Source organism: Echinops telfairi, unplaced genomic scaffold (genome assembly GCF_000313985.2).
Source record: "Echinops telfairi isolate 266 unplaced genomic scaffold, ASM31398v2 ScPeMD7_9;HRSCAF=40, whole genome shotgun sequence".
Lineage (NCBI taxonomy): Eukaryota > Metazoa > Chordata > Mammalia > Afrosoricida > Tenrecidae > Echinops > Echinops telfairi.
In genome coordinates, this window is record NW_022103906.1 from 79696305 (window position 1) to 79709710 (window position 13406).

The 13406-nt window shown below is 42.9% G+C and overlaps 1 protein-coding gene across 5 annotated transcripts in view; it reads right to left on the reverse strand.

Annotated features, from left to right (window-relative positions):
* The window catches only part of NCOA1 (nuclear receptor coactivator 1), a 177098-nt gene that overhangs the window by 3818 nt on the left and 159874 nt on the right, over positions 1–13406 (reverse strand). For all 5 annotated transcript variants that reach the window (XM_045286625.1, XM_004696065.2, XM_045286624.1 and 2 more), the window contains 2 exons: positions 9683–9866; positions 2407–2496 (listed from right to left, as the gene is read on the reverse strand). In XM_045286625.1, the coding sequence (XP_045142560.1) occupies positions 2407–2496; positions 9683–9866 (274 nt within the window). The remainder of the gene's footprint in view (positions 1–2406; positions 2497–9682; positions 9867–13406) is intronic.

A 13406-nucleotide genomic window follows, 5' to 3' on the forward strand; every position in this document is an offset into this window, starting at 1 on the left:
TTTCTCCAGTCTGTGCCTGTCCTGTGCTTTTCTGTCTTGCCCTCTCTCCAAGCGCAGGTAACTCCCAAGGATCCCCTGTCCTTCTCTGTTCCTTTTCTTCACCTTTTCTGTGTATGTTTGTATATTTCTTGTCACTCGCAACCTAGCTTCTGCTTGGCCTTCACAAACCAGTAGTGCACAGATGTTTCAGAATGAACTGTCTGCCACTGAAGCCAGACTATACTGCTCGGAGGCACTGACAGATTTCTTTCTTTCTTTTTTTACAATTAAACAACAATCTATAAAATTTTTATTCTTAGATACTTCAACCTATAAAAATTTAGGACAGTGTCCTTGATATTTAAAACCTGTCTTAATAAAGGTTTGAGAAAACAAACCAGAAAGGAAAAAAATCTGCTTCTTTTCAAAGAAGGAATTTTTAAAGGTAATCTGTTTTTGAAATAAACAGAATTGAAAAGACCAAGCCGAACTAAAAAAGCACACACTGAAACCATCTCGACCTGTTGTGGAGAGGGGCTGACACCGCTGCCTTCACAGCCTGGCAAAGGGTGGCACGGAAGGGCGCTGTGATTTTGCCAGCTGAGAAGAATGGTGAGAGTGCCAGGGGCCCAGCTCGGGCGAGTTCCTGACAGTTTATACTTCAGTTCAAATTCAGTCCAAGGCTTGGAAACGGCAGAACCTGGTCGCTGCACTCAGCTAATCTGTCAGGCTGCCATGTGCACGTGTCGGTGGGCGCGAGGATGGAGAACACGGTTTTCTCTGATGGACGAGACTGTCACAACCACTGCCCCTCCCCTCCCACCACCCAGGACTCAGCCCTTGTGGCCCTGTGCTGAGTGTGGGGCGCACCTCTCTCCTGAGCGGGCTGCCCAGGCCTCCTCCTTCCCGGAGTCCAGCCCCAGGGGAAGCGCACTTCGACTGCTCAGGGAGGACTGTGCCTGCAGGGCTGAACAGAAAGCCCCAGTCTACCATGTTGCTCTATTTCCTGTACGATCTCGTCGCAAACCCTTCATTTCGGCACACTGGGTCTTGGGACTATACTAGATCATTGCTGTTCCTATCGCTTGTCTCCTAGTCCCCCTACTTACAAGCTCACCCCTGGATTAGCCTCCAACAACCACAGTCCCTTCACTTTACCGTGGTCACCGCCCTTCAAGGACCCCCAGTCCTATCCCTGAGTAAGTGCTCAGCTCCTTCTATCTGTCAGTGCTTATGTCCCTTCCTACAGGTCAAGAACAACCATGGAGTCAATTCTACCTCACAGCAACCCTGCGGGACAGAGTAGAACTGTCCCTGTCAGTGTCTGAGACTGGAATCTTTACAGGAGCAGACAGCCTCAGCTTTCTCCTGCGGGATGGCTGGTGGTTTCAAACCGTTGACTTTGAGGTTAGTAGCCCAACATGTAACCCACTACACTACCAGGGCCCCTTGCCTTGACGAATGGCGTGCGCATATCTACGTGTATGTCTTTCCATAGGCCTTATGTGATAAGGCAGAAAGAGGATGGACTTTGGTATTAGAAAGACCTCAGTTTGAATTTCAGCTTTCACTTTCTAGTTTGGGTTAATGTGCAAATAATTAAGCCTCCTTGGGTTCAATTTCTTCATCTGTGGGGGAAAACACAACCACCACACCAAAATAACAACATAACTTCCCTCACAGAGCTAACCGTGTCTTCAGTGGGACAGGGTGACTAGCACAGTGCCTGGCTAAGCAGCGGCACCTCCCAACTGGTGCTGCCTTTCCTCTGTTTCCGCACAATCCACCTAGCCGGCAGGCGAAGCTTCTAGTTCTCTGATCACATCTCGAGCATCATGTCGGCGCTTTAAAAAGAAAGAAACTAGAGGACAAGTTACTAATACGAGTTAAAACCTCTAAACTGTCTGCAGCTGGTTGATGTAAGGGCAATGGCTGCCCTTGCTATGTGTAGAGTTTTGGAACAAATTTCTAAAAGGAGGTAGGGTATGTGACAGATGCTCATCTGTATGAACTTAGGAGGGGCATCAAAACATGTGTGGAAAGCATTTCCCACAAACTTTTTGCAGCCCCCTTCTACTGAGCTCGAGGTATTTTGATTACACTTGAGTTTGAACACAGGGTTTACTTAACTAGAGAACACTTTGGGCCCATCACTAGCCCTCCCTTGGTCCTGTCTGAGCCCTGGACCAAACCTTCTGATGCTTATCTCATTTAACCCTCTCGGCAGTCCGGTAAGTCGGCATCTTTTTAGTTCTGCTGATTCGAGTTCAGGAGCATGGCCACAATGACACAGCTAAGGAGAGGCGAGCCAGGACTCACAGCGGTGCATGACTCCCCAGATCAGGTGCTTTACCACGATGCTACAGAAAATCCCCTGTGTATCCAGAATGTACTCGGCAGTTCTGGGCTTAGAATTTTCTTACTGACCTGGGTTCCATCTGCTTCTGTTTTGAGAAGGTCGGTGGAGGAGAGCTGGTTGCAGTAGAGGCCTGTGTGTCTCAGTGCTGGATCATTCATCTGCAAAAGACAAACAGAAGGCCAAGTTACAAGCTAGTTATTTAACTTGAAGACCAAAATCTTGAGTGAAAACACTGTCCTTAACAGCACAGCAGAGACAAAGTGCCTAGCAGACTGCATGCTTCAGAAGGCGGGAGAGTAGAGGAGGGAGGCAGTGACTGCCGGCACGAGGAAGTTCTCTGGGATTCTTGCTCTGGATGGTGGTTCTTAGGGTTATGTGCCAAACCGAATTCATCGAGTAGATGCCGACTCTACAGAGACCCTACGGAGACCCTACGGGCCAGGGTAGAACTGCCCCTGTGGGTTTCCGAAGACTGTAAATCTTTACAGAGTAGAAAGCCTCATCTTTCTCTTGCTAAGCTGACCGTAGTTTCAAACTGCTGACCTTGTGGTTAGCAGCCCAATGTGTAAGCACTATGCCACAGAGCTCCTTCGGTATGTGCAGTTTGTGAAATTTCACTAATTTGTATATTTTTCTATAACTATTTACCCATGATATCCAATACAAAAAATTTTTTAAAGGTCACTAATTTAGTACTATTACTAAATAGTACTTCTGGTCTAGAGTAATAATACTGTACTTCTGGTTGAGATCAAATGTATCCATTTGTATGAAACAATTTAAAAAATCAACAAATTGTGAAAAACAAAGGCACTGGAGTCATCGGCTACAGTGCGCTGAAGGGCAGTGATCCTTGAGAGTGGGGAAATAACTGAGGGGAGCTCAACCACTGCCCAGCTACTGACTAGGGAGAACTTCCAGACTGCAGCACTTGGCAGGTTCCCCGAGGGGGAGAGGGCATGGCTGGAAACCTATGTTTCCAAGGCAGCAGGAACTCATAGAGAAGACAGCTCGGCACAGAGAGAAAGTTCTGGAAATTTGCAGAAGGGCTGCCTCAAGTCCTCAGCTCAGTTCTGATCAGCTTCTACATGTGAGGGAACTACCCAGAGCAGGGGAAAGAACCACTGGAAAAACCCAACGTGAAAGAACTTCCGAAGATCACATAGGCTCTGATCCCACGGGCCGGAGTGAGGCTGAACTCAACAGCCTTTCTATTTCAGATGGCATTGAGCAGCATACTTGTATACTGCCCCAGCAGTGGGGCAAAATGAACTCTAGACGAAATGCTGTTCTGGTCCTGCATAAACAAAGCATACAAGCAAGTAACTTACTCATTTTCCAGAACAGAGCTCAAGAGTATTTATAGGAATATAAACTAGGTAGAACTTACATTTCTGGAACCCAATAAAAATGACCAGGCCAAAAGAAAAGAAAAGATCAGGCATGCAAACAATGACAAAAAAATAAGACATGTAATGAAAAGTTAATAAAATTAACAGGAAGATGATATAGACAGTTGATAGATGTGGATACTTAATGAAGCCATTTTAACAACTACATGCTCCAAGTTCAAAAGCTATAGGAAAGACTGAAAGTGTTAGAGATACAGAAGGTAATTTTAAAAGATCCAAATTGAATGTTTAGAGATGAACTTCACTGTTTTTGAGACTTTAAAAAATTACACTGGATATAATCAACAGCAGATTAGACATTGCAAACAAAGATGAATGAATCTGAGAATACTGCAATAGAAACTATCCAATATGAAACCGTCTGAGACAAAATGACTAAAATAAATAAATGCCCCAGAGATTCCCTGAGCTGTGGGATAACTTTAAGTGGCTTCTACAGTATGGTCAGCGTTCTTGAAGAAAAGGTGGTGAGGCCAGAAAGAATATTTGAAGAAATAAAACTCAGCAACCAAGATGACAGGCGATACCCCATCAGAAATGCTGAGGTGAAGCAGCATCTTTAATTTAAACTGCACACCTTGGCCTCCGGAAAAGAACTTTCAGGCTTTTTCAGATACCCCCAAGCTGACAAGGAAGATGGCGGCATCAACAGACCATCCTAACCCTCTCCACGAAGACAAGAGATGCAACAAGGAAAGGGTACTTGGCTGTGAACGACTCAACCAGGCGCTGAGGCAGACAGTGAGCAGAGGCACTCCAAGAGAGTTTGTCCAGCCTCCACACGCCTTTCCCCCACATGGGCCTCCAGTGCCGTGAACTGGGGAGGTGGTTCCAGAAAAGGACGCTGCTAGCCCAATCAATCATTAAGATCCCTAAGCTTCTGCTCTAAAATCAACAAGGGAGACATCCCTGGAAGCCAGCACCTCCCCTACCAGGACACCGTCAGCTGCAGGCCTGCTGTGAATTGCACAGATAGCTGTGCAGTGGGGTCTGCTCCCATGGTCAATACACAACGTGCCTAGACACTAGACCCTAGAAAGCAACTTACAACTACACACAAAAAAGACAGATCTCAAATAAAGGGAAATGATGTACAAGTATAAGGGCTAGTTTTACGGTATTTATATTTCTAAATGTTCTGTCCTTCTTGTTCCTAAATAACAAATATAAAAAACAAGGATAGATCATGTTACAGGACACATGAAATATAAAGATGTAATTAGTGATAGCAATAAGGGGGGGGGATTGAGGAGGAATGGTATGTATTGTTTCTTGTATGTTACTGAAGTTTAGTACAACTCATTCTACATTGAAATCCACAGTCATTGAATTGATCTAGACTCATAGCAAGCCTATGTAGGGCTTCCAATTCTGTAAAACTTTATGGGAGCAGACAGCCTCAAATTTCCTGTGGAGGAGCTGGTGGGTTTGAACTGCTGACCTTAAGGTTAGCAGTCTAATGCTTACCCTGCAGCACCACCACGGCTCCTTATCCTAGAAAGTCATAAATACAAGCTGTTAAATATAACACTCACAGTTAACTACTAAGAAAAAATATTTTTAAATACATAAAAGGAAAGGAGAAAGGAATGAAAAAGGCTCACTACAATAAGCTAATGGATCATAAAATGATGCAGTACTAAAGGATTAAGATACACAAAAAATTACAAAGTAACAGAAGTATGTGACTTATTCATATATGAGTAAAATGACTGAAATGTACTAATCAGAAGACAAGGCGTGACAGAATGGATTAAAGCAAACAAGATTTCAGAGGAGATGCTTCTTTATAAGCATGCTTGTTCACAGGAGACAAACCTCAAGCCCAAGGACCCAAATAAGTTGAAAGTGAAAGGATAGAAAAATATTCCATGCAAAATGGTAATCAAGAGAGCTCAAGATGGGCACGATATAGTGATAAAAGGGCCAATTAGTAATAAAAAGATTATTTTTAAAAGTCATGCACTATGACAGGTTGGATTTATTCCAGGAATGCAGGGATGGGTAGAAATTATCAATCAAGTTCAATATACCCCCATCAGTAGGATAAAGGAAAAGAACATGTCCACCTCTATGGATGCATACAAAGCATTTGATAAAATCCAGTACCTGTTCTTGATGAAACCCTAAGAAAACTGGAATAGGCTGGAAATTCCTCAATATGATTCAGGAGATATACGAAAAGCCATGGCCAGCATTTTACTTACTGGGGAAAGATTGAGAGCAAGGAACAAAAGGGTGTCTGCTCTCATGACCTTTATCTAATATCATATTAGTCACATCTTATTTGATCCTTCTTTTGGCCGATTTAAAAGCTGTATCAGTTTAAATTGAAAAGGTGAAGGGGAAATACACATGAGGTAAGCCTTCAGTGAATCCCCTCTGAACACAGACCAGAGAAATAAGAAACGAAAGGTTTTCGTTAGGAAAAGAAGCAAAAGTATCCCTATTTGCACTTATTTCCCTGAGGTAATCTTTTAACCTTAAATAAAAAATATCCCCAAAGTCTTCTTCAAACCAAACAGTAACTGACCTGAACTAGTAAAAAATGTTTGTCTTGAGCAATGTGCTATACTTTACGGATTATCTGTCTATCGGGGATCAAACCGATCACAGCAACTCAGACGGCGGCGGCGGCGTGTGGCAGCAGATGGTGAGTTTCTACGAGGGGAGATGAGAAGGGCTGCACACCTCAGGGAATGCGGTAGGGTCATGAAGTGGCACGGGCAGGGACTGGTGACCTGGTGGGTGTGTTTCTGTTTAAATTCTCCACGGCAACAACAAATAAGCGGCCGTTTAAAGGACAAGTAACAGCAATGTCCTGTGGAGTTTGCCACATATTCATAATATGTGTGATGAAAGTGCAAAGGCCAGTAGGGATAAACGCAAATACCAAGTCTTGAAGTTCTTATCCATATATGAGATGACAATTAGATTAGATATAAATGGATTAAATATTTCTACTAAAAAGCAGAGATTGTCAGACTCAACTGTGCATGAAACCAATTTAAAATGTATTATTTTATCTAATTCAGTATATTTTTCATTATTTTGCTTTAATCAAATATAGTAAATAATTTTAATAACTGCCTAACAAGCATGCTCTTAGTTATTTTATCTTTCTAGAAAATGTAGATCACTGCTATTTTATGCTAGGCTTAATATGTAATATTGGGAAGCAGAGATGACTTTAATTGTAATTCACATCAAAAAGAATTCCCTCTGACCACAGTCGAGGTATGTGAACAGCCTTGTTGTCAGACAGAGAGGATTATAGTACATATATATTTTTCGTTAAATGTAACATCTTATTTGATCCTCCTTTTGGCCCATTTAAAAGCTGCAACAGTGTACATTTGAAAGGTGAGGGGAAGTGCACCTGCAGTAAGCCCCCAGTGAATCCCCTGGGAACACGGACCAGGGAGGTGAGCAGCTCTGATTTCATGCAGACTGCGTCGGAAAGTGGGTTATGGCAGATCTCCCTTTGACCCGTTTTAAATTTGTTCTAGTTTTTGATAGTTTCTGGTTTTTGTTTTTCTGATTGGGGCTGTTCTCTTTTTTGCTACTGTTGTTAGCTTTGTCTTGTTTTTGTGTTTTTCGTTGTATGAAACTCAGGATGAGCGAATCTACAAAGATGGTAACAATTCATGGTTTCTTTTTTTAAATCGTTTTATGGGGGCTCATAAAACTCATCACAATCCATACACTCATCAATTGTGTAAAGCACACTTGTACATTCGTTGCCCAATTAATGGTTTCTTGAGGGCATGGCAGGGGAGGTTGTGGGGAAATAAGGAGCTAATAACAAGGAATACAAGAGAAGAAAAATGTTCTAAAATTTATTGTGGTAATGACTGCACATCTCTTCTTGATACAATTGAACGATTGAATGATACGTGGATTATGTCTCAATAAAACTGTTAAAAAAAGTTAGTCTCAAAAACCGCCACGGGGCAGTTAAAATTCTGTCCTATAGGGTCACCGTGAGTTGGCATCAACTCCATGACAGTGAGTTTTGGTTTGGTCTCTATCAAGTGGAATAACAATGTTTGCAAGTTCTTTAATCTCTGGAATAATTTTCACTCCTAATTGAAATGTTATCCCAATTTGAAAACTGCATCTTGAATAAACCTCAATCAATTAAAAAAAACCTACAGGAGATAAGTTTTTATATATTATAATACTTGCTATAAATTATGACTAATTACAATAGGTAACTTGAGATTGCTAATCTTTGAATAGTAATTACTGGTAGTTTACGCTAACAATTTCCTTAAAATGTCATTTTTAATTTAGTCATTCTCTCCTAGAATAAACTTAACTTAGCTGGCATGTAATACCTTAAAAAAGCTTACCTCATCTTCTGCTTTAAACATATAATATCCTCTTAAAATCGATTAGGTTTTTCAGCCTCAATTCCTGCCTAGCTCACACTAAGTCTTGAGTGCTCTTTTTCCTTTAGGCAAAATTCCCAGGAAGGCTTCCCTGACCTGGCCCTTTCCTCTTTAAGTCCTTAGTAGTTTGCATATGATTCTGGGGGGTGGGGGTGGGGGTGTCCATCTCTTATACAGAGGTGCTCTCTTATTATGAAACTGATCTTCTGTTCATGTTGTGCCTCCCCACCTTGTTAACATGTATCTCCTCAGAGCTATCTTTATACACAGTACACACTTCATAAATATTTGTTAACTGAAAGGGAGAAACGTGGAAAATGTGTTAAAAATAAAAAGGGGTCGATTTGAAGCCATGTATCCAAACCCACTGTCGTTTTAGTAGGCCCAACTCACAGCAGCCTCTAGGACAGTCTGTCCATCGTTCCTGGAGGAGATGCCCTTCTCTTTCTCCCTTCAAGTGGACAGTGGGTTTAAACTGCTAACTTTGTGGCTAGCAGCCCAACAAAGTCCATATAATGTTTCGTTCTGAGCCAATGTTTATACGAAGGTAAATAAAAAATTATTGCTATTAAAATGTCAGTCCATACACGTGTGGGTTTATTCCATACAAAATTTAATTTAACATGTTTGCAATGAGTAGATGGCCGCAGACAAGTTCTCTCAGTAATACACTTGCCTTAGTGCCCCACCTCCCGCCCCTTAGGGTGTGCTCCAAAAGAGGTCCAATCAGAACCGGAGCATCCCAGGGGCCACACAGGTCAACTCAGAAGGTTAGTGACTGGATTTTGAGTCCACGTGTGTTACCTTGACAGGACAACCATGCAGGTTTATTCTGAAAAAGTTTTAAGAAAAACAGGAAACTGTACTGGTGAGGAAAAGGCCAGGAGAGATGTCCTGATGAATTTTCCCCCCATTTTGACAATCCACCTGCACATTCTTTGAGGGTCCACTTGCACATGGTCTCTCCGAGGAGAATTTCGTTACCCTACCCACCGTACCGTTCTGATTTTGGCTTTCTGACTTCTTTCGGTTTCCCAAACTCTAATCATATTTTAAATGAACATGATTTGAGTCCTGTGAGGATGCCAAGACTGCTGTTTCAATTGGTATAAAATCAAAGAGTACAGGATTCTTTGAGAAAGGCTTAGAGAGATGGAGATACTGCCTTTAGAAGTACACAAACTATAAGCACACACTCCTAGATGGGGGATGTGTTGAGTAGCAAAAGCGTCATAGTTTGATAAATTTGCTCAATAAAAATGATTTGATAGTGAAACTTTCTGACCTACCTTCATATATATATATGAATTCTGAAACCCTAAAATCAGATTAAGACTACAATCTTAAAATGCCTGCCAACATTGCAGTTGTTTCTCTCAAAGGCCATTAGTTACAAAAAGATGACAGGAAAGAATGAAGAATCATGGTCATCTTTGAAAAGTAATGCTCCACATGCTTGTTTCCTTATAATAGTGAGACATGTTCACAGTGTGTGTGCGTGTGTGTTATGTGCAGGAGGGTGCAGCTGTGTCACGTACCTGCTCAGGGCAAACGGTGTTCATTCCTTGCATCTGCAACGAGCTCATCTGCATCGGGCCCATCATGGGGTTCATGTTCTGAACGTTTGTGTTCCCACCTGCCATGGACACGGTGATGCTCATATTGTTGTACACTCCTGGCTGTGCAGGTGCGGGCTGGTTCTGGACAGCTTGACTGAACACACTGTTAACTCAAAAATAATATAGATTACACCCACTGGCCATGAACACCAGGACAATGTAACATGGCTCTGACTCATCATTTTAAAATGGAATTCCAAATGAAATATTTTACGTTCTCCAGTTACGTGTATGATTGCATCTTTTAACAATAAGTGAGGATTTAATATAATCCAGTTACATTTAGAACTTTGTCCAAAGGGTCTCTAGTAATTAGAAAGTGTTCCTGATAAGTTACAATGATCTGGTCTAATACCAGAGATATTATGCTCCAATTATCTAAATCATTAAAGGAGGAAGTAGGCCATAGATGCAGATCTTCAAGATAACCAACGTTTACCCAGTTAAACAGATAGCATCCTATGTCAACAAAGTATATGGCGCATATATGTATTTAAATAATCAAATACAGTGAACCCTCGCCACTTCGCGCTTTGACTTCCGCGGCTTCACTCTATTGCGGTTTTTGCGTAACAGCACCCACTCACTGCCTACACCCGCTCCTTCAGAGGAAAAAGACGGCGACCCACCTGTAGAGTACATCCCTTAAGTCATTTCATAGGCTATTGATTACAGTATTTGTAAGAACTATGTATAATAATACTGTATGTGAAATATGTAATACTGTAAACTAGATGCCATAAATAATATAATAAATAATAAATGATAATTGTAACGTCCAAAATGTTTTACTGTATTTTCCCTTTTTCATTTAATAAATTGGGTAATACGAGTGTAATGGTGACTAAAGAGTGTTTTTTCATGTCCTCTATACTCTAACTACGAAAATATTTGATTTACAAATAAGGAATCCTACTTCGCGTAATTTCATTTATCACAGTAGGGTCTAGAACCGATTAACCGCGATAAACGAGGGTTCACTGTATATCTCACACACACACACACACACACACACACACCCCATCAGTAAAGGGACGAGTGATTTATGGATAGCAGTCTTACATCACGACTGCTTGGATATTTTCTTAGACTTAACAACGTGATTGAATGTCAGTATCCTGTTCTATTCAGTCCTCGCTTCTACTAGTAAGTGGCATAGGATATAGCAAGCACGCAGTAGTTCCCTGATGAATGAAGGACAGTGACTTGTGAGCAGATTACAGCAGTGCTGCCAATTGATGAGGTTCAGATTGTTTTAATTTACAGGTTTTTCTGCATTTATGCCAGTGCTTTTTAAGTATAGTCCAGAGACTACAAGTGTCCCCTAGGGAGCCAGCTGAAAATTGTTCCTCCTGGGCCTCACCCCAGCCCTAGTGAGTGGGGCTAACTGGGAGTAGATGCAGTAAGATATTTACGCAAAATGGAGTGTGGGGAGCCTTTACTCCATGTCCTACAGCTTGCTGTTGCTTTTCAGGCTTAGTTTTTGGCTGCTTTCACTAAATGACGAAGAAGTCTGGTGCAGACAGCCAGATGTTTTCACCTGGCAAATTTACTGTTTGGAACGACCACAGAGGTCCCCACCTTTGTGAAGGTAGCTCCATGCCTGTTCCAGGAAGGAAATGCGGGGGGAGGAGAGGGGAATGGATAGTTCTGCCCCAGAGGGAGCGTGTTTCCTCTTCCACAGCCAGTCCTAGGCTGTGGCGACACCAAAGATCTTAAATTGGTTTCTATTAGTAGGGACAACAGTACGGAATAAACTAGAAGTAAATTCAGCTAGAAACATCATCTTTAGGGCCCCATCTCCACCGGAGCCCTACCTAATCTGTGATCTGGATATGCACATTCAGAGAAAAAGGATACCAACTGTACCTTTCACAGGTTGTAAACAACAACACATTAGTTTTAGGATGATCTATCGAGAATTGAACAATAAGATGCTGGTAAAATTCCACCTATTTTAAAGCCAATCCTAGAGAGTCGGATATGAAAGCATACTGGCTCATCTAGTCCTTGTCAGCTCTCAGGTGGGCAGCAGAAGGTAGATTTCTAGCCTCTGGTAGATCAAGGCAATCACACTGAACCTAACAAACTGAGAAATAGCCCATTCATCATGTCTGAATAAAAAAGCACACTCCCCTCCAGGTAATTATGAAACACAAATGCTCACAGAAAATTACGTGGGCTTGGGAAATGGTGAATCACGCTTCTGTGGGCCACAAACGTCCGCACAATGTGCACACTAGGCAGCACAGCCGGGGGCAGAAAAGGTCTCTATGTCTACTGCTCGTTTCCTAACGAGAACATCTCCGCCTCAGACAATGCTCACTTGTCAACGCATACATCCATCAGCCGTGGAGGAGCAGTGGGCCAGGGCAGCTAATGCCTGCAGAGGGTCACAACCTGCAGTGACAACGCCTCACTGATTTAAAAAAGCTTAGGGCTTAATTTCCTTTCTGATTTATACTGATATTAACTTAAGTTCTTTCAAACATCTTCTGCCAGTAATGCCACTTTACACACTTCATCAGGAAACACTTGCCATCTCAATCTCTGTGCCAGCTCCCAGAAAGGGCGGCTGGGGCCATGGACCCGCACACTCACTGCTCGCTCCTGCCCTCTCTTGGTCGCCTGCCTGTAACATCAGGTGTTTGGCAGTTCCTAAATCTAAACGGGGTAGCGGGGAGGTGAGACTGGCTCGAGGTGGATTCCCTAGATATTATAGGTACTAACAAGTGGGGAGGAGTCCCTGGTCCAATACATCTGAGAAACAAAGGATTAAACAGCGGGGTTTCTTGGCTGATAAGCGCTAATAAGCACTGGGACGCTCCCCTGAGACTAGCGATGCACACAAACACGGCCCTCTCCATGACAAATAGGTTTGGTTTAATCCTTTATTTTTCTTGCCACCATAGAGATAATGGAAACGAACCGCATTACACTGTCTCTGAGCTCATTACATCATTATACTTAATGATTCTCTAATCATTTCATGTTTCCGTCCTCTCTCACCTAGCGACAGAACCCTCCCACCCACCATGATTACTGACTAGGCTCCGGCTGGCTTGAGGCAGAGGCTTTCCTTGTGGGGCCGGCACTGTAGACAGACAGCAAGTCGTCACAATGCCCGCTGCTGCCCACGGACCAAGGAAGCACCTGTGGGTGTCTGAAGAGGGCGTGACAATTACCCAAGTCCAGCTGAACCCAAACCCAAGAAGGGTAGTGACTTAGGAACAGGGGGCCTTTGCACTCATTATAGTAAGTGTCTACATGTTCTAGAGGGCGCCGAAACAGACGGAAACAAAAACTCAGGCCTTGCTTTTATGATACTTGTGTGTTCTAGTTGGGGAGATGGACCGCACTAAGCAGACTAGCATGCGGTGGGCCAGGTGCTGAGCACTGTGAAGAAAACGCAAGCAGGGGAAAGGGGGCGGGGGCGGTGTGGGGAATGACGCTGTTTTAGAAATCAAGGTCAAGAAAGGTGACATTTAAGGAAAGGCTAGAAACGTGAGAGAGCAAACCGTGTGGCGGTGTGCAGGGAGGGCCTCTAGCAGAAGGGCGGAAAAACATAAAGGCTCTGCGTGTGTGATGTACTTGGAACCTGGGGAACAGAAGACGACAGGGAAGCCAGTGCGGCAGAGTAATG